The 22,651-nt window shown below is 47.4% G+C and overlaps 1 protein-coding gene across 1 annotated transcript; it reads left to right on the forward strand.

Annotated features, from left to right (window-relative positions):
* The first annotated feature begins 20,103 nt into the window (after positions 1–20,103).
* Positions 20,104–21,667, forward strand: LOC149362970 (uncharacterized). Its single transcript, XM_089569847.1, has one exon. It carries the CDS (start codon positions 20,289–20,291, stop codon positions 21,474–21,476), a length of 1,188 nt encoding a protein of 395 aa, XP_089425973.1. The 5' UTR covers positions 20,104–20,288; the 3' UTR covers positions 21,477–21,667.
* The last annotated feature ends 984 nt before the right edge of the window (positions 21,668–22,651 follow it).

A 22,651-nucleotide genomic window follows, 5' to 3' on the forward strand; every position in this document is an offset into this window, starting at 1 on the left:
TAACCAACAGTGTTGACGTTTACTCCAAAAAATTTGATGACATAGCTGGTGAGTTTACAGCGCTTAAGGAAAAAAACAAGGTACTCAGAGCTGAAAATGCTACACTGTCATCTGAGCGTGATGGACTCACGAAGCTTGTAGAAGATTTTGAACAGCGATGCACTGTTCTAGAGCAGTGTTCCAGAAATAAAAACATTGAAATTAAGGGCGTTCCCGAAACTGAGCATCAGAAGCTTCAAGACACATTACAGAGGGTTGGTGAAGTGATCAATGAGTCCATAGCGCTCAATGAAATTGATGCTTGTCACCGTGTTCCTACCAAGAATACCACAATCCCGAACATCATTGTGCAGTTTCGCAACCGCTTGAAGCGGGACACCGCTTTAACAAGGGAGAAAAAAACCAATATGACTACAAGCGACCTTGGCTACCCCGGACAAACTTCTATTTACATAACTGAGCACTTGTGTCCCGCCCTGAAAAAACTGCTAGGAATGGCAATTTCGCGTAAAAAGGCGAAAAGCTGGAAGTTCGTCTGGACACGTCATGGCCAGATTCTAGCTAGAAGGGACGAAAGTTCGGATGTGGTCAGGATCGCTTGCCTGAAAGACTTAGACAAGATAAACTAGGTGTGCCCTCCCATACACTTTTTTTGTTACTTAAGTGGTATCCGGCTTCTTTTCACTAAATGATGTTTCATCTTTGTACGCAAAAAACCAAAAAGCCTCAACTTTTTTTCATCTGAACGCACAGTCACTCTGTAACAAAGAAGATGAAGTTGTTGCCCTTTTCGATGATTTTACCTTTGATTTTGACGTTATTATGATAACCAACACGTGCTATAAAAAAGATACGGGGCCATTGAAACTGCCGCAGTACGATATTCATCTCCAAACTCGCCTGAATAAAAAGGGCGGAGGCGTGTTGATAGCTGCTAAGAAATGTTTCCAATGCTGCCTTATTCCAGAATTCTCAAAAACGAACGAAAATTATGAGATAATTTCTTTGAAATCTGGCCGCAATGTATTTTCTGCTGTATATATACCGTCCCCCAGGTGGGAACATCTCAGTCTTTTTGTCTTTTTTAGATCAAATGTTATCTTGGGTAACCGAAAATGACTTAAAGCTAATACTAAGGGGTGACCTTAATATTGACTTTTCGTCCTCATCTCCCGAGACACAAGAAGCAAACAGGTTGTTCGAATGTTACGCCCTTACCAACTTCAAAAATGAAGAAACGCGACCGTCAACACAGACATCCATTGATGTTTTCTGTAGCAATGTGTCAAAGGAATTTATCAAGTCTGGAGTGGTACTAGCGCAAGTTAGTGATCACCTGCCAATTTTTCTTTTTGTCGAGTTGCCAACGGCATTTCGAAAGAGTAAGCCTTCCTATATGACATACAAGTGCATAACAAATCAAACTATCGAAAATTTCAGAAATGAAATACGAAAAGTTGACTGGAATCACGTCTACAAAATAACTGACCCTAGCAAAGCATATGACACATTTATAAACACACTAAAATTTTTGTACAATAAATGCTTCCCTTATAAAACAACTAAGAGGCCTAGTAAAGCGCGCAAGCCCTGGATAAATCGTTGTTGCTTAAATATGATTCAAAAGAAAAATAATCTTTTTAAACGGTTTCTTCGAACTAGGTCTTCCGACGACTTAGCCAAATTTAAATTATATCGCAACAAAGTAACTTCATTTCTTCGAGAAACCAAGAAGGAATACATGTAAAAATTAATTACTGGCAATGTACAAAACCGAAGCGACCTCATGTGGAAAGAAATAAATAACGTTCTAAACCGTACAGAACACGAACCCGTCGAGCTAGAAATCTTAGTCCGAAATCAGAAACTTTCGGGACAAGAACTAGCAGATACTTTTAATAATTATGAAGACATAAATATACGCAGGACACAGAAAAGATGCAGACAAGACGAGCGTAGCCCTGTCTGCAGTTGTATGTCTTCAGAATGTCTTACCAACTAGCCTCTCATCACACACTTCTAGATTTCATTTTAATAATTACTTCGTGTCTTTAGTTAACAGTGTACAGAATCCTGATTCTCTGAGCTATCTCAAATCTAGAAATCACAGTAGTGCATTTTTATCACCAACGGATCGTAGTGAAATTGAAAACTGTTTTCTTGCTCTCCGAACGAGTAGTACAAGGTTCAACAAGGGGAAGCTTTGGTACCCACAGTTCAACAAAGCCACCATCATCGGAAGGGGCAGGTCGAGGCTTTAAAGAGAGATTTTAGAAGCGGCACACATGCGCAAACTTGGGCTTGATATGTGTGTGAGTGAGCCTTCCGTGGCGCTTTCAGATAAAGAGACACGGTTTCTGTTAAGCCTGTGACGGGCATTTCATTGTTTTTTGTTCGTTTTTTGTTCCTTTCGATGTATTTCATTAACTATCTCGTGTGTTCCACGTGTCACTATCTCCGTTCTCGTACGCTATGCGCAGATGCAACCTTTGCTGCTACATGTCTTTTTTCAATAAACTTCAGTTGCTAGTTACCGCTCGTCCTGTCCTCTTCTCGTTCTTCAGTCCTGTCAAGCTTGCGGTTATTCCTCCCCTCCAACGAGTAGTACAAGGGACATAAATGATCTAAAAATTCAACCTATTAAACATACCATAGATCTAATTAGTCCTGTTTTAGAGCCTATACTTAATCTATGCTTGCACTTGCAAGCATAGATCACACTTTAATCACACTTGCAAGCATGATGACAGAGATTGTAATCGAGCCGCCGCGGTGGCTCAGTGGCTATGGTGCTCGGCTGCTGACCCGAAAGACGCGGGTTCGATCCCGGCCGCGGCGGCTGGAATTTCTTTGGAGGAGAAATTCTAGAGGCCCGTGTACTGTGCGATGTCAGTGCACGTTAAAGAACCCCAGGCGGTCGAAATTTCCGGAGCCCTTCACTACGGCGTCTCTCATAGCCTCAGTCGCTTTGGGACGTTAAACCCCATAAAACCAAACCAGAGATTGTAATCCGCTTTTCGATAGGACTAAGATTATCGGACGCTCGAGGGATAAGAAAGAACGAGAAATTATCGAGGCCTTGGAAATCGCGAGGTTAGGGCCTGATAAGTGCATTAGCGATGCTTCAGTACACCTGTACCGCAAGGAGTTCGAGTTCCTTGATTCCACGAGATGAGTGTCGCTTCTGTTTTTTGTTTTTGTGGTTGGTGCGCATGCGCTTTGCTGCTGAAGGAAAGAGGAGTAGGTGGAATAAATCAGTTGTCAGTCTGCGTTTGTCCCGTGTGGTTCTCTTTCTCTTGTCCCGTCCTTTTGCGCAGTTACTTTTGTTCTCATAATGTCGTACCAACTAGCCCCTCACCGCACTCTTCTATGCTTTCTGCAGGGAGTTTTCCCACAAGCCTTGCAAGTTGCTAGGGTGACAGTAGTTTTTAAAGGTGGCGAGAAAAATAATTTGCCGAACTATAGTCCCATATCAATCCTCTTCATTTTTTCAAAATGCCTAGAGAAACTGCTGTACAAAAGGATCATTAGCTTTTGTATCAAACATAACTTATTGACACCTCATCAACATGGGTTTAGAACTGGCCATTCCACAGATAGAGCGCTTTTAACTCAAAAGGAACTAATCTTGCAATCTTTCGAACAGCACCAATTACCTCTGGGTGTATTTGTAGATTACTCAAAGACATTTGATTCCATTAATCATCAGACAATGCTTGCTAAACTTGAGTTCTATGGCTTCCGTGGCGTTTTTCATGACATATTGAACTCTTATTTATCAGCGCGAGCACAACAAGTAGTAATTAACAATAAATAATCCGACCCGAAATCAGTTTTAGCAGGCGTCCCGCAGGGAAGCTTATTGGGGCCTCTACTTTTTATCATCTACATTAATGACATCGTTCTCATTGACCCACGCCCGACATTTATAATATATGCTGATGATACGAGTTTATTTTTCACCTCTAATAATATAGCCCGAAAGACGCGGGTTCGATCCCGGCCGCGGCGGCTGAATTTCTTTGGAGGAGAAATTCTAGAGGCCCGTGTACTGTGCGATGTCAGTGCACGTAAAAGAACCCTAGGTGGTCGAAATTTCCGGAGCCCTCCACTACGGCGTCTCTCATAGCCTTAGTCGCTTTGGGACGTTAAACCCCATAAACCAACCAACCAATCTAGCAATATACATAATCGTACTGAACAAGCAAACACGTGTTTACATCTTTTAAATCATTGGTCGATCGTAAACTCACTATCTATAAACATAACTAAAACAAAAGTCGTGCTTTTTAGGCCAAGAAATAAAACAGTGTGCGATAGCGACATTTCACTTCGGATTGGGTCTGTGCCTTTAGAAGTTGTCCCCGTCGTAAAAAGCCTTGGAGTATATTTTGAGAAGCGTTTATCGTGGTCAACACATGTCTATAAAACAGCGGACAAGCTGTCAAAAATAACTGGTGTGTTAAGTAAACAGCGCTATTTTCTGCCACAAAAAGTGAAGCTAATTCTTTATAATTCCATGTTTGCTTCCGTTTTAAACTTCTGTTTCACGGTATGGGGAACTACCACACTCTCAAACTTAAACAGGTTACATGTAATCCAAATACGAGCCATAAGAAGCATTGCAAGCATCCCCCGTAACGTCGCGTTACGGGTTTTGTCGTAACGTCGCGTTACAACAAAACCCCTTTTTAATGCCTTCCACATAACTCCAATACAGGAACTATAAAATGTCAACTTAATAAAACGATATAGGAGAAGTAATACCTACCGTAATTTTCTTGAAACTTTGTCTCAACTAACACGTAGAGAACACAGTCATGCCATAAGAAACCGCGATAAATGGTTCATTCCCCAAATACAAACTAACTATGGACGTCAAATGCTCAGCTACCACTTACCATTATTGCTAAATGCTTTGTGTTAGTCTTAATAACCAGTATTTTTGCATCTTATTTCTTTTGCTGTTTTTGTCTGTTTTTATCTCTTTTTTATTTATTTTTTCCGAGTCAGTTGTGTCTAATGGTGAGTTACAGCCTCTCATATGTCCGCTTAGACCCTTCGACCGCATTGGCATTGACTTCTACGGCCCTCTTCCGTACACAGCTGCCCGCAATCGCTGGTTCATCGTCGCGGTTGACCATCAGACGAGATATGCCGAAACTGCCGCACTCCCAGCTGCCACAGCCCGTGATGTGGCCGGATTCTTGTTGACGCACTTCATTCTCCGTCACGGTGCTCCTCGCGAATTGCTCAGCGACAGCGGCCGTGCTTTCTTATCTGACGTCGTTCAAGCCCTGCTCGCTCAGTGCAAAGTCATTCACCGCACTTGCACCGCCTACCATCCGCAAACAAACGGTCTTACTGAACGATTTAATCGCACCCTCGGTGATATGTTCGCGAAGTACCTACGTTGGATCCGATCACACCGACTGGGACATTGTGCTCCCTTATATCACCTATGCATACAACACTGCTACGCAATCCAGCACGGGTTTCTTTCCGTTCTTTTTGCTTTACGGTCGGCATCCATCTGCTCCCCTTGATACACTGCGCTCCTACAAACCTGATGCCTCTGAATGTACCACCGTTACCGAAGCTGCACGGCACGCCGAAGAATGCCGCTAGATTGCCCGATCGTTCACGACCGACTCTCAATGGCGCCAAAAACATCACCATGACACCACTCAGAAGAATGCACTACACTTCGCTTATTTTTCCTCAAACGCAATTGTTTTGTTAGTTGCAGCCAATATATGTAAGTAAACAAACCTTGAAACTTTGTACAGGGGCGCAGGCGCACAATCAAGCTCCAGTGAGAGCTTTTTGTCTGCGCCCCTAACATCTGCATGCTGTAAATAAAGATTTGATTTGATTTCATTTGAATTTTGGCTAAGAGTGTAGGACGTTGTTAGTGTAGCCGTATTCGTTGACCACTGCCATCGCCTCCCAACGAATCATAAACTGCGTTTCCTTTTCGAAACTGCTAAACATTCCTGAACTTTTATACATAATAATTATTTGACCCATCATTCAGCACTGCCAGTCCAGATCACTGATCATGCTTTGAGTTCATCCTTTGAGTGAATTAGAAAGGCAATGCCATCAACCTATCACAGATTACTAAGGTATTCTCTATTAAAACATTAAGTTGGGCTAGTTGGTAATTAATTCTCTATTAATTGTTTTACCCAGCAGCTCCCAGTTGAGACCTCGGGTTTATACCTCCTGAAAACAGGCTAACAAAGGCACTGGCGAGATCCTGTCTCCATGCCTGTCACCCTTCCTTCCTGTAATTTTATTGCTATCGCCACTGACGACTGTGATGGCTGTCCTGCAGTTATAGGTTTGTTCCTCTCTTTTTACCTAAGGCTCATCTCCAACCATATTCCGCAAAGCATGGATGACTGCGAGGTATCGACACAGTCAAATGCTTTCTTATTAACCTCTGAAGGCTATATGTTGCATTGGTTACATTTTTTGCATTTCTGTATAATCTGGTTGACAGTGCGAGTATTAGTGCGATGGCGTTAAAGGACCCGTTCAGCAGAATATCCATCGTCGGCGTTGTGAGCAAAAAATCTAGGTCATCGCTCTGGCAGGTGGTCCCGCGAGATGGTCGGGTGGTTGTCAATGAGTAATTACTCCCTTATTACAAATCTACTCCACCTTGGGGGATTCCCCTCCACTTTTGAGCAACACAGCTCCCGCTTCGAGTTGTTGATCAATTCGCTCTCGCCCTACCATAAGCTTGCCGTCCCGGTTAGCTCACTTGGTAGAGCGACTGCTCCAGTCAAACGATTGTCCAGGGTTCGAACCCCGGAACAGGACGAATTTCACTTTAACTGCGAAGTTTCTGAGAAAGCTGTATGGCTTTCCTTTGTGGCCGTATGGCTGCGCTCGGGTGGATGTCAATTAGTTTGGTTTGGTTTATTCAGGTTTAACATCCCAAAGCAACCCAGGCTATGAGAGACGCCGTAGTGAAGGACTCCGGAACTTTCGACCACCTGGGGTTCTTTAACGTGCACTGACATCGCACAGTACACGGGTCTCTAGAATTTTGCCTTCATAAAAATTCGGCCGCCGCGGCATGGTTCAAACCCGCGTCTTTCGGGTTAGCAGCCGAGCGCCGGAACCACTGAGCCGTTGCGGCGAGGGGATATCAGTTATTAATTACTCCCTTATTAGTAAGAAAACTGCCCACCGCGGCAGCCCGTAGGTAAGTCAATATTTCGTCGCTCGAAACGAGAGACCTGGTTCGCACAGGGACCACCGCTGGAAGCATCTGCCATCGCAGGACAGTGACGACGCATCTCTTAACCGCTGCACCAGGAGGTATATGAATACTGCCAGGTATCTATCAATGTAAAACAGAGGATGACTATCTGCATATATGCAAATTAACTCATTTCGCTTCAGCTTCATACCCTTAAGGCGGAGCTTAAGTGCCTCCCCCCACACCCTTCAACGTCTCCCCCAATCTTTTTTTTTCAGTGACCTTTACAAAAATCTGTCTAATCATATGGATAATTTAATCCCTGTTTTATCATTTTCTTAATTTGAAGTCTAAAGTTTTCCTCAGTCTGTTAGGGATTACCTTATTAAATACCTTACAAGCAACGGACAGTAGTACACTGGTCGGTCTGTAATTTATGAAGTCCTTCCCGTCTCGTTTATGGGTAAGGATGATGTTAGCGTTTTTTCAAGCTTCCGAAGCGCTCGAAGTCATAAGGCATTGAGCATAAAGGGCGGCTAGTTTTTGTAGCACCAACTCTATAGCGTCATTCAACAGATCGGCTTTTACCTGATCCTCAGCGAGTGCTTTCCACATTTGCATTACTTCTAAGGCCTTTTTCACTTCTCCATTCGTTACTGGGGGGATGTTCTTTGGCTGCGCACTATTGCTTCTCTCATTAACAGGCTGGTTACATTGGGTACAGCATACATTTGTGGATGTGTCTAGAAAGGAAAATCATAGGCCTAACGTTATGAGACTTCTAGTAGACAGATAGGGGCAGTTATCAAACGCATGTTATGATATGCTACTCAAAATCAATAAGAAATGAGCTTGGGCAGAGCTTGTAATTCGAAGGAAATAATGCTGCTGGTCTTTAATGGCCTTGGGCACGGCATGTAATGCGAAGGCAAGACATGTGACAGTCGTTAAGGGCAATGGTCTGGATACCAAAACAAGGCAGATGTTGCTGGTAGTAGAAGAACGTAAGGTGGGTGGATTGGTTTCAGATGTTTTTGGGAAAAACGTGCCCGCGTTTCGGTGAGGACACTTGTAATCGGAGACATATGGGAAAGGCCTTTGTCTTGCAGTGGGTTAGTCAGGCTGATGATGCGAGTTTACAACTCTGTCAGGAGTTTCCGGCATAGACTGTGTAGAATGCAATCCAGAGACAACGCTAAACACGAAGAAAAGTACGGATTTGAAGCGGTCTTAGTGACTGAAGATTACGACCTCGCAAGACGTCTTTTTCTTGTATCAAGATGCTTATTACCTGGACAGCATTCCCGGTATTTCACTAGCTGTTATTGGCGTTAAAACAATTGCTTCGATAACAACAAACAGTACCAAATACAAATCTACAAGGGCGTCTATTGTCCGCTCAGAACCCTAAAACATGTTATGAAAAGAGAGATGAATTTCGAAGGTAGGCAAGGAAAATAAAATCTGGCTGATATCAAGAGCTCAGCGGCACAAATATGTATCACTGAGGCAAAATTTGCGTTATTGGGAGGAAAGTTGCATTTTATGGAAAATAGTTGAAAAGGTGGTCCGAGAAGAACAACGAAAATGATCGCGAGAGGTGCTGCCGACAGCGCTGCAAAAAACTGCATGCCTTCATAACACCTTTCCAGTAACCCTGTTCTCCAAAGAAGGCTACTGATGATTACAGGTAGTCTGATGCCATTTTTTGCAAGCCAGGAGGTTTGACGACTTCTCGAACAGTTATCTCCGCGAGTGCATTAGATAAATTTGCGCTACTTTGGAACACTGCGGCTGTCTCCGCGAGAGGCTACGCAATATTTCGCAAGCTAAACGCGAAATGTTCGGCTGACACTATTTGGGAAGCAGCATGAGCCGAAAACTGGCATAAAATTGGACATTTTGTTCTTACTTTCTTTACTTTGCAAATTATTCATACTCTGCTGGTGATGTCGGCCGCCCGAAAGAAAGGAACCGGGACATTAGCTTACGCACGAGCATCTTCATTGGCACTATATCTGTTTGTGAGCTTAATGTATTGCTCATAAACAAGTGCGCTTAGAGGAATGTGGCTGCAATGCAAAAGCCGAAGAGCGAGTAATACAGATAAAAGCTTGTCCGTTTGGACATTGGTCATGCAATACTTCTTGAATTGAAACTGCACAGCTATGCGTAGGCCTCCGATGACTGGCGATGAGATGGCAGCATGGAATTTTCTGCCGTCTAGGCCCGCTTTTACTGCTCCAGAAACGAAATATCCAGGTCCGGAACTGGGGCGTCCTGCGGCAAATCGAAGGAGTCTTCGTACAGCCAGCTCCAGTCCACGGGCTCCTGCTAGGCGGGTCAGTGCTGGCTCTATTGCTCTCTATTATTCGAGTCAGCCTTCTTCAGCATGAGAACGAGGGGATTGGCTCCTACAGCACAGGTCCACCTTGTTGATGGGCGGGCTTCATGCTCGTCTCCGCAATTCCTGTTTGTCTTGAGCCTCTTGGAAGCTCGGTGTTCATCTACGAGTATGAATGGAAGACCAGTTAGAAACAGATGACGGTTAGGTGGAGAATTAAACTATGAAACGATATATTGTCTCGGACTAGACATTTTCAATTTTCCACAACGCGAAACGCTACTTAGCAATGTAGCGCTGGCATTTTGAGATGGTAGCGTTGAAACTAGAACATATAGAGAGAGCATAGCGATAAAAATTGAGTTCTTAACACATTATCTGCGAGCAACAAAAGAAGGTCTTAAGAGCTAGTTTTAAAATAATACGAAAATACAGGTGCCACGCGGCACCCGCGGCATCATGCACGAACTCACGCTCACACTATGCGTGAACAGATTACTTGACACATCATCAATCTGTAAATTTTAAACAATGTTACAAATCAGATAATGGGGTCCCTACGATACGTTGTTCTCCACGATGTAGTGACTGGCAATCAGGTGTTCAGAAGGTTATTACTTACCTTTAGGTTCTTTTCGCTGTCCTGTCGTAGCCTTGCTGTTCCTTTTGGACGGGTTGCGGGTCGTGGATTTCTTGTCAGTGCCTTGGCCACCGCCCTTTTCCTCGCCTTTCCCTTCTCCGTCTTCTTCTGAGTCGCCAGGCTTGGTCCACGACCACTCTTGAATGAGGAGCCAAGACATCAGGTGTTTGTGGACGCCGAGACCTTTGAGACTCTTCTGAATCTCTTCTATTTTCCCGCTGGCTTCGGCCAAAATGAGGTCTACGTTCATCCCCATTGTCAAACACACAAGGATGCGCTCGGAAATGTCACACAGGCTTGAGCAACTGATGCCAAGATAGCCCGGCTTCAACAATCCGAATGACACGTTAAAGTTTTCCAGATCTTCGCATGTTTGTGAAAGCGTAGCTCTTGAGGAGAGTAAATCACGGCTGCGCCAATAGGATTTACCTTCAGCGCGCAAAGGTAAACTTGATGGTGGTGGCAGACAGAGCGATAAGAAGATTAATGTGTGTAGTTGCCTAGTCACCAATGGAACCAAATAACAGAGGGATTAAGGAGCTGACGCTATGTTTCTAGGAACTGTAGGAATGTTTACCTCCTTTTTGGGACTGCCCTCTATTTCCCAGCGGTTGTTTTCCGCTATTTTACAATGGAACAGGCTTTTAGGTGTTGGAAAGGGCTGAGTAGGAAGATATTTCAGCTGCGTTCAAAGGTGCGATTACAGACTGTCTAGGAAGCAAGCAGCTGAATCAATCTGGAATTCCGGAGACAACAGCACGACCATTCTGATGGTACCGCAGCTACCATGGGGAAAACTAACGCAGAAACACGTATCTGCGGGTGTAGAAAATGTGGACAGCATCCGTGTATACCTTAAAAAACGATGTCATGCGAGAGCTGCGGTTCTCATTGTGTTGATTTTATGTAGGAACGCATGTGCCTCGTCGTGATGATGTCGATATACCTCTTGCCATATAAACGTAATCTAGAGATTTACTGTTAGGTACTTCATATTTTTATAAAACAAAAGCAACAGAAGTGGCCTACAGTTTCATTCAACTGCAGATATTGACAAAATGCCACTTCTTCTGGCCAAGCTTTCTCATTATCATGCTCCAACCAGGCCCAACAGAAGTGTTATTCAAGCTCCCTTACACAGCAGAGATGCTAGCGCACGGAATGAAGGCCGATGAATCACCCTCGAAGGTTTCCTATTAAGGAAACAGGGAGTAGGAAGCGAATCTTCGCAGCGTCTATCCTCGAAACCGATGGTCGTAGTCGCGGATGTTCCCGGCTTCAGACCCCAACAGCTCGGAGGCCTGTGTTCTTTTTATCATACCTGTACGTTAAAGAAGGCAGTATCTCAGGACACAGGTAGGCCAAGGACATTGAATGAAATTTAGTAGGCTAGCAATTATTTGGAGACAATTATGCATGCTACCTGCATCACTGAAGCGTTTACTTTTAAGTCATTCAGGAGGATGGAAAAGTAGCCATTTTCAACCTTGCGTCACCCTTGTCGCCTAACCCTGGTTCCGGAAAAAAACGTCCTCATTTCCTGCGCATGAAAAATGTCCCGAAATGAGCGCCATCAACTGTCTCATAACCCGCTGTGATTTCAGCATTCGGCCACCGCGCATGAAGCGGATCTAAGTTGCTGGACGGTGGAAAGAATCACTGACCCGTAAAGTCAACGGTATGGTCAACGCAAGTATGGCAGTGGTTTATCGCTTAAGACTCGGAGGATTTTCGACACAAGTGGGTGCGTTCCTCTACCACTACGAGCGGACGTGCGCCACATGCGCTCCGCAGTTTTTGGGCTTTTTGGCCCGGTCAACTCAACGGAACTGCCAAAATTTTGGTGGGAGGCGACGCAGGAAGAGAAGCGGATCACGAGGACACCATTTTCAAATCGGTGGGCCCAATATTTTTGGATTTATCCGGTCTTGAAGATCAACCACGTGGAGGAATGAGCTAAGCTAACGCTAGGTCTAGCGACTAGGCTTCACGGGCGGCGACTTCCGCGGACTCCTCGACCTCGGCAGGCGACGGAGGCAGCGGAAAGATGGCCCAGACGCAAGACATCCATGCCAGACATGAATTTTTGGCAAACCGAATTATGGAGACCCAAGAAAGAATGGAGGAAGACCAACGAGACGCCACCGCCGGGGGATCCCACGTACAGGGCCCGACGGTGAACACCCAAATCCCGGGAGGCAGCACACTAACAAAAACAGCGCAGGCGAGTCGCAAATACGATTCGGACTCAGACTGGACAGTAGCCATGTCGCAACGGCGGCACAAGAAAATACGGAAGAGCCAGGAAGCGACGGCAGGCCACGTGACGGGGGATCCGAGCCCCTCAAGCGGAGGGAAAAGCACAGGCGACAAACAAAGCACAACCAAGCAAGGCGAGAGGGAAGGAGCGCCGAAAGAGGAGACTCCCTCCCCTACCGAAAGAAGATTTAAAGGTGATCCTGAGGCCAAAGGGACTAGCAGTGCGAGAGCTGCAAACACACCAAGTGGCGCGAGCGGTGGTTGCAGCCACCGGGCATGGATGCAAGGCAGAAGACCTTATAATCCGACTGCGCAACGGCTCGAACATCATAATCGTCAGCACGAATAAGGAAGAGACAGCCAAACAAGTCAGAAGCATAGCGCAGCTCAACTTCGGTGGAAGAAGCTACCAAGTCACGGCACACGTGGCGGCGCCGGAGGGAACGCTACGGGGAGTCATCCACGGGGTAGACCCGGGAACCCCAGAAGAAGAATTAAAGGCCAACCTAAGGACAAGAACGCACGGAGTGAAGATTTTGGCGGCACGAATGCTAGGGAGATCCAGCACAGCAGTCATTACCTTCAGCGGCCCAATCCTTCCCAAGCAAGTCCTGCTCTACGGGGGAGAGATGTGGTGCCACCCATACAGACCAACGAGGCAGATATGCTACAACTGCTACTAGCAAGGGCATCGAGCAGATGTATGCCCAAACCCGGAAAGCAAGGCGTGCAGGCAATGCGGCCAAGCAAATTCGGAGACGCAACACCAATGCGTACCGAAGTGCCTCGTGTGCAAGGGCTCCCACGTCACAGGAGCAAGGGAATGCACACAGCGACTACAATCATTCGGAGAGCTACGAGCCTGGGGTCAGCAGCAACGCGGCCGCAGCCAAGGCAGAAATGGAGGACGACGACCACGCTGGTTCCGGAACGAGGACCAGGAGAAACAACCTGACTACCGAAGCGAGTCCAGGGGACGCTGCAACAGCCGTAGCCGGGACCGGAGCCAGAGCCGGGGACGAGGCGAGGCGAGCCAGACCACGGCCAGCCAGCAGCAAACGCAGCAGAAGAAAAGCGGCGGAGTTAAGGTAAGCTGGGGAGGCGGCTCTCCCAAAATACTTTTTGCTCCGCACGAGGAAAACAACATAACAGACACCAAGGCAGAAAACGAAAGCCTAAGAGCAGAAATCAACAACATAAGAAAGGAGAATAGGCAGCTAAGAAAGCAGATCAGCGACTTAATCGCAGAACTACAGGAGATACGGAGAACAGGTTTCTCACCAGTGAGAACGCCAACACCACCACCACAAACTATAGAGAACCCACAAAACATGGGGGAGACCAACACGGCAGGGGAAGACCTAAAAACACTCATGCTGCAAATGCAACAACAAATGCAGCAACAAATGCAACAACTAAGCCAGAAGATAGCTTTGCAAGACCAGAGCTTCCGTAATTACGTTAAAAATCAAACAACACAGAGAACACTAAACGACGCCAGAGACCGCCTCTTTAATGAGCGGAGGTTCGGTACAGAAACCCAAGGGAACAATAGTAGCTGCAACACAGCAACATGGCAGGAGGACAACAACTAGAGATTTGGCAATGGAACTGCAGGGGCTACAGGCGCAAGCAGGGGCTCCTGCAGCAATTCATTAGCACTAGGCAAACCCCACCAGACCTAATCTTATTACAAGAAACAAACTGTACCCCAACCCTAAGAGGCTACTCATGCCAGGAAAAAGGGAAAACAGCAACACTCATTAGCGACAAAATAACAGCAATAAATCATGGGGAAATAGCAGACACACACCTAGAACACGTGATAACTGAAATAATTCCCAAAAGGAAAAGGAAAGCAAAAAGCACATTTGTTATAAACATATATAGCCCACCTAAAAACAGGGGAGACTTCATCAAGCTTTTCGCGGAGGCAAAGAAACTTGCAGGGCAGAACACCCTAGTTATAGCAAGAGACTTCAACGCGAAAAGCCCGCAATGGGGCAGCAAAAAAGAGGACATAAAAGGGCGGAGCATATGTACAGCAGCAGAAAACACAGGCTGCGAGCTACTTACGGATGAGAGCCAACCCACAAGGCAAGGCAACAGCGTAAGCGTCGACACGTGTCCCGACCTAACCTTTGTCAGAGGAGCTAAACAAGCAGAGTGGGAAAACACACAGGAGAACCTAGGCAGCGACCACTCTATAATCAGTGTGGCCATTGAAGCCGAAAGCATCAGAAGGAAAGTAGGCAAGGCAAGACTGACAGACTGGGACGCTTTCCGCACCCACTGCAAAAAGCATCAAAGGCGACATCACGTCTTTAGAAGAATGGAGCCAACAACTTAAACAAATAAGAGATACATATACCAAAGAAGTTAACCGCACAGAACAGGCACCAGAGGTAGACAAACGACTCCTCGGCCTATGGGAGGCAAGGAAAAGCCTAACCAAACGCTGGAAGAAACAGAAGCTTAACAGGAAACTAAAAAAGAAGATAGCAGAAATCACCAAGCGAGCGGAAGAATACGCAACACAACTGGCTAGACAGGGATGGCAACAATTCAGCACAACACTGAATGGCATCCTAGGCACGGCCAGAACGTGGCAAATACTAAGGAAGCTCATAGACCCATCGAAGAACAAAGCAGAAAGTAACAAATCGATACAAAGACTGATCCACCAATACGAAGGGACAGAGGAGCAGCTAATCCAAGCAGTAAAAGAGAAATGCTACGGAAAAGAACAGGTGAAAGCCTACCAAGGAGAATACCAAGGGAAAGAAAACCAGGACATGGACAAACCGATAACAAGAGAAGAAAGCAAACAAGGGAAGGGGATGAGGGGCTCGTTATAAATATGACAGAAGCCAACAGCCACAGAAACCAAGGGGCAAAGGGGATTTTTTTTAAGTTATTTATTTCGTGGTGTTGATCAATTTAGAATATTAGTGAATATGTTATCGTTTAAAGATAACTGATTAGAAAAGCAGAAGAAAAAACAACCACCTGCCGCCGGTGGGATCCGAACCCGAGACCTCCGAATTACGCGTCCGGTGCTCTACCTCTGAGCTACGGCGACGGCTGTCAATTCTTCTGCTTGAGAGTGTTCATCAGCGCCACCCACGTTCATAAGCGGCGGACGTAGAACGTCCTGAGTTACCGCAGGTGTGACGTAGAACGTCATCGAACGGAGAGGGTGGAAGCTGCGTGAGAACCCTCTTATGCTTCCTAAGGCGTCAAGGCTGCCAGAATCGATGCCCTCGCTACGCAATTAAGCAAACAAGGGAAGGGGATGAGGGGCTCGTTATAAATATGACAGAAGCCAACAGCCACAGAAACCAAGGGGCACAGGGGATTTTTTTTAAGTTATTTATTTCGTGGTGTTGATCAATTTAGAATATTACTGAATATGTTATCGTTTAAAGATAACTGATTAGAAAAGCAGAAGAAAAAACAACCACCTTCCGCCGGTGGGATCCGAACCCACGACCTCCGAATTACGCGTCCGGTGCTCTACCTCTGAGCTACGGCGACGGCTGTCAATTCTTCTGCTTTCGGGGGTATTTATGTTTACAAGTAACCTAACCTTGAGAGTGTTCATCAGCGCCACCCACGTTCATAAGCGGCGGACGTAGAACGTCCTGAGTTACCGCAGGTGTGACGTAGAACGTCATCGAACGGAGAGGGTGGAAGCTGCGTGAGAACCCTCTTATGCTTCCTAAGGCGTCAAGGCTGCCAGAATCGAAGCCCTCGCTACGCAATTAAGCAAACAAGGGAAGGGGATGAGGTGCTCGTTATAAATATGACAGAAGCCAACAGCCACAGAAACCAAGGGGCACAGGGGATTTTTTTAAGTTATTTATTTCGTGGTGTTGATCAATTTAGAATATTACTGAATATGTTATCGTTTAAAGATAACTGATTAGAAAAGCAGAAAAAAAAACAACCACCTGCCGTCGGTGGGATCCGAACCCACGACCTCCGAATTACGCGTCCGGTGCTCTACCTCTGAGCTACGGCGACGGCTGTCAATTCTTCTGCTTTCGGGGGTATTTATGTTTACAAGTAACCTAACCTTGAGAGTGTTCATCAGCGCCACCCACGTTCATAAGCGGCGGACGTAGAACGTCCTGAGTTACCGCAGGTGTGACGTAGAACGTCATCGAACGGAGAGGGTGGAAGCTGCGTGAGAACCCTCTTATGCTTCCTAAGGCGTCAAGGCTGCCAGAATCGAGGCCCTCGCTACGCAATTAAGCAAACAAGGGAAGGGGATTAGGGGCTCGTTATAAATATTACAGAAGCCAACAGCCACAGAAACCAAGGGGCACAGGGGATTTTTTTTTTAGTTATTTATTTCGTGGTGTTGATCAATTTAGAATATTACTGAATATGTTAACGTTTAAAGATAACTGAAGTGAAAAGCAGAAGAAAAAACAACCACCTGCCGCCGGTGGGATCCGAACCCACGACCTCCGAATTACGCGTCCGGTGCTCTACCTCTGAGCTACGGCGACGGCTGTCAATTCTTCTGCTTTCGGGGGTATTTATGTTTACAAGTAACCTAACCTTGAGAGTGTTCATCAGCGGCACCCACGTTCATAAGCGGCGGACGTAGAACGTCCTGAGTTACCGCAGGTGTGACGTAGAACGTCATCGAACGGAGAGGGTGGAAGCTGCGTGAGAACCCTCTTATGCTTCCTAAGGCGTCAAGGCTGCCAGAATCGAGGCCCTCGCTACGCAATTAAGCAAACAAGGGATGGGATGAGGGGCTCGTTATAAATATGACAGAAGCCAACAGCCCCAGAAACCAAGGGGCACAGGGGATTTTTTTTAAGTTATTTATTTCGTGGTGTTGATCAATTTAGAATATTACTGAATATGTTATCGTTTAAAGATAACTGATTAGAAAAGCAGAAGAAAAAACAACCACCTGCCGCCGGTGGGATCCGAACCCACGACCTCCGAATTACGCGTCCGGTGCTCTACCTCTGAGCTACGGCGACGGCTGTCAATTCTTCTGCTTTCGGGGGTATTTATGTTTACAAGTAACCTAACCTTGAGAGTGTTCATCAGCGCCATCCACGTTCATAAGCGGCGGACGTAGAACGTCCTGAGTTACCGCAGGTGTGACGTAGAACGTCATCGAACGGAGAGGGTGGAAGCTGCGTGAGAACCCTCTTATGCTTCCTAAGGCGTCAAGGCTGCCAGAATCGAGGCCCTCGCTACGCAATTAAGCAAACAAGGGATGGGATGAGGGGCTCGTTATAAATATGACAGAAGCCAACAGCCACAGAAACCAAGGGGCACAGGGGATTTTTTTTTTAAGTTATTTATTTCGTGGTGTTGATCAATTTAGAATATTACTGAATATGTTATCGTTTAAAGATAACTGATTAGAAAAGCAGAAGAAAAAACAACCACCGGCCGCCGGTGGGATTCGAACCCACGACCTCCGAATTACGCGTCCGGTGCCCTACCTCTGAGCTACGGCGACGGCTGTCAATTCTTCTGCTTTCGGGGGTATTTATGTTTACAAGTAACCTAACCTTGAGAGTGTTCATCAGCGCAAGAGAAGAAGTTATTCAAGCCATAAGGGCAACGACAAAGAACACGGCAGCGGGGGCGGACAAGATCCAGAACTCGTTGATAAGAAATCTCAGCGATGAAGCGGTAGAACAGCTCACAAAATACTTAAACAAACTCTGGGAAGAGGGAACGGTTCCGAAAGAGTGGAAGCACGCGAAAGTCGTTATTATACCCAAACCAGGCAAAAAAACTGCAGATAGAAAATCTCAGACCTATCTCGCTAACATCGTGTCTGGGCAAGCTTTTCGAAAGAATCATCACTAAAAGAATACAAAGACACCTAGAAGACGGAGGATGGTACCCCAACACCATGTTCGGCTTCAGGGAACATCTATCGACCCAAGACGTGCTGCTTCAGCTCAAAGAAGAAGTACTAGAAACAATGCCAAGCAAAGGGGAAAACGTAGTCATGGCCGTGGACATCAAAGGGGCCTTCGACAACGTATCCCACGCAGCAATCATGGAAGGCATCAACGCCACCAACTGCGGAAAGAAAACACACGACTACGTGAGAAGCTTCCTCACAAACAGAACTGCAACGGTGGGTTTGGGAGACCTACGAAGCGAGGTCTTTCAAACACCATGCAGGGGAACTCCACAAGGCTCAGTGATATCACCAGTGCTCTTCAACATATCAATGATCATCCTAGCCAAAGAGCTCAGCCAGATACAAGGAATCAGACACGCAATGTATGCGGATGACATCACCATATGGACCAGCGAAGGCTCGCTAGGAAGCAAAGAAGAAAGTCTACAAGCGGCAGCCACCTGCATTGAAGGATACATGAAGAAGAGGGGACTAAGGTGTTCCACCGAAAAGTCCGAACTTCTCAGAGTAGGAAGGCACCCTACAGAGGCTAACCTCGAGGTGAAACTAGAAGGGCAGAACATACCGGAACAAAGAATGATAAGAATACTCGGTATGTGGCTGCAAGGTAGCAGGAAATGCAGCCACACACTCAGCCTGCTACGCAAAGCGGCGGAGCAAGTAGGCCGAATGATAAATAGAGTAGCCAGCAAAAGGCATGGCATGAAGGAAGAAGACACAATCAGACTGGTGAACAGCCTCATAGTCAGTCGAATAACATACTCACTACCATACCACGTAACCATCAAAGCTGAAAGAGAGCAAGCAGAAGCTATCCTTCGCAAAGCGTACAAGATAGCCTTACATCTACCAAGGAACACGTCCAACGAGAAGCTAATGCAACTAGGGCTAAACAACACTTTTGAAGAGCTGAGTGAATGCCAAATAAAGGCACAACTTCAAAGACTCAGCGACACAAGAACCGGACGAGAACTTCTGACTAGGTTGGGTCGGGAGACGGAGAACCATCACAACAACAGGGCAAACATACCAGACGCACTAAGAAGAAACATAAGCGTACAACCCATCCCCCGCAACATGGACCCAAATCTCCATGCCAGCAGGAGGAGAGCCAGGGCAGAATACTATGAAAAAACAATAGGGCACAGGGACAGCACGGTATACACCGACGCTTCCCCGTAATATGGTGAACGAGGAAATAAAATGGTGGCGGTAGTCGTCAACCACCAGGGAGAACACATAACGAGCCTCACGGCCAGGGCATCAAATGTAGCAGAGGCGGAGGAGATAGCGATAGCCCTAGCAATGAGGGAGGGGGATAGAAAGGGGAGACCCTTGAATATCTTAACAGACTCACAAGAAGCGTGTCGAAACTACACAAAAGGAAGGGTAGGCAAAACGACACTCAGGATCCTCAGCGAGGGGACACCCTCGGGGAGGAGAGAGAAACATAACATAATTTGGATACCAGGCCACGCGGGGGTCTGGGGCAACGAAAGGGCGGACGAACTAGCTCGAGGGCTTAATATCCGAGCTGGGGGGTCACAAGCCCCGGAGGAGCTCTGGACTAGCCTAGGGGCTGGGTACTCTGAAACACTAAGTTTATACAGGGGCCTAAGATACAAATACCCCCCCACCACACAAAGAGCTAAGCAAGGAAGAAGCCGCAAAATGGCGGAAGCTACAGACAGGCTCCTTCCCCAACTTATATATACTGTCAATGGACAACGAAGAAGACAGTGCTGGGCTCGTGCACGGAGCGCGAAGAGGACGAAGTGTGATCTGTGCGCCGTTGGCCGGCAGTGGTTCGATTGAGCTGCTGTGAGCTGCTGTCAGCATCCCTCAGTGACTACTTCTTGTGTGCCTACATTTACGTAACATCTCTTGGTGGAGGTGCGGGGTACGAGCCGCCATGCCGCTGACCCGACGAGCCGACGAGCCGACGAGCCGATCCGTCGAGATAGCTACCGACGCGCCTGCCACGCCAACTGTCGTCCTAGCCCACCCTCAAGACCCGGGCACATTCTGCGGTACCGATGGCGTGGACGTCGAAGACTGGCTCTCGCTGTACGAGCGTGTGAGCACACACAACCGGTGGGATCCCACGCTGAAGTTGGCCAACGTCATTTTCTACTTGACGGGCACTGCAAGGGTCTGGTTCGAGACACACGAGGAAGAACTGACCAGTTGGGACCTGTGCAAGCAGAAGCTCACCGAATTGTTCGGTAAGCCATTCGGACGTCAGCTGGCTGCGAAGAAGGAGCTTGCATGCCGCGCACAATCCTCAACAGAGTCATATGTGTCTTATATTCAGGACATTTTAGCCCTCTGCATGAAAGTTGATCCCGCCATGTCAGAGAGTGACAAAGTAGGTCACGTTCTCAAAGGAATTGCAGACGACGCCTTTAACTTGCTGGTGTACAAGGACTGTGGAACGGTTGACGCCATCTTAAAAGAATGCCGCCGCTTTGAACAAGCGAAAAGCCGCCGTATTTCCCCTCAGTTCACGCGGTTGCCGAACACGGCGGCAACGTCGTCCTGCGTAGACTCATCCCAACCGTGCTCCCTGCCAACATCCGACAGCCTGACACGACTTGTACGCCGAGAACTAGAGGCAGTGTCTCCCACAATTTCCCAATTATCGGTACCGGACAGTGCCCCTGCAGTATCCCTTATACAGGCTGTTGTCCGACAAGAATTCGCCAATCTCGGGATCCGACCTGTATGCTCCATTAGTTGCCCAGATGCTCGCAATGTGTCTCCCGTGCTCGGTGCCCGACATCCGTACCACACTCGCCGCAGCCGCAACCCGGATGAGTGGAGAACACCTGACGACAGGCCCATCTGTTTTAACTGCTCCCGAGTTGGTCACATCTCCCGGCACTGCCGAAGCCGTCCGTCATCGACCTACCGCCGCTATCCTGATTCTTTCTATCCCCGCCGCTCGTCGTCGCCCCATGAACCACAGCTCGCAAGCTCCGACGCTCAGGCCCCTCCAACTAACCGCTCGTCGTCTCCTTACCGTCGTCGATCTCCGTCGCCCCAAACTCGACGCCCATCATCTCCTGGCCCGTATGCTCGATCCCGTTCGGAAAACTGATGGCTGCAGCGTCTGGAGGTGATGCTGCTCCGACGACCGACCTTGGAAATCCTCCTTTGACTCTACAAGCTCGACGGAATATACTTAGCGTAGACGTGGACGGGATCCCTGTTACCGCTCTCATCGACACGGGAGCGCACGTCTCCGTTATGAATGCCTCTCTACGCCGTCGCCTAAGGAAAGTGCTCACTCCTGCCCACTCCGCTGTTATTCGTCTCGCCGATGGCGGTACTTCCGCTGTCGTTGGAATGTGCACACCCCGTGTGTCAATCGCCGGCCGCCATACTTCGGTTCTCTTCACTGTCCTCGAACACTGCCCTCATGACCTCATCCTTGGCCTTGACTTTCTTTCCGAACATTCTGCCCTCATTGATTGCGCCACAAGTGTCGTTCAGCTCGCCCTACCTTTTAACGAGGAGCCACCGGCTCCAGTTGTCCATCGCCTATGTACCGTGGATTTTGTCCGCCTGAACCCCGAAGCCGTCACTTACGTATCATTCTCTTCCGTCCCACCAGTTCCCGATGGCCAATACATCGTTACTCCAGCCCTTGATGTAACTCTCACAGGGAGTGTTGCCCTCGCACATACAGTGGTCACTATGTTTGCCAATCGAGTGTCCCTTCCGATCCTCAACTTTTCATCGCACGTTCAGCCGCTTCCCCAAGGCATGTCGCTCGCCACGCTGTGCCCTGCTTCCGACTGCGTTGTGTCAGCTGTCACCGGCTGTGAACCTCCCTCGCCGAAATGCTCCGAGTCCGACGTACCACCATCTGACCAATACGCAAATATGATTGCCCCTGACCTCTTACCAGCACAAACTCACGACCTCAGGTGTCTTCTTTCCTCATTTCACGACATCTTTGACTTCGACAACCGCCCTTTGGCTCGGACCTCTGTGGTTACGCATCGCATTAACACCGGTGACGCCGCTCCTATCCACAGACGTCCGTATAGGGTCTCCAGTACAGAACGGAACATCATTCAGCAGGAGGTGGACAAAATGCTTACCAAAGACATTACAGAGCCATCGTCGAGTCCTTGGGCCTCACCAGTTGTTCTAGTTAAAAAGAAAGACGGGAGCTGGCGCTTCTGCGTTGATTACCGGCACCTTAACCGCATCACGAAAAAGGACGTGTATCCTCTCCCCAGAATTGACGACGCTTTGGATTGCCTT

The sequence above is a fragment of the Amblyomma mixtum genome, chromosome 2 (assembly GCF_055824585.1).
Source record: "Amblyomma mixtum isolate Tamu chromosome 2, ASM5582458v1, whole genome shotgun sequence".
Classification (NCBI taxonomy): domain Eukaryota; kingdom Metazoa; phylum Arthropoda; class Arachnida; order Ixodida; family Ixodidae; genus Amblyomma; species Amblyomma mixtum.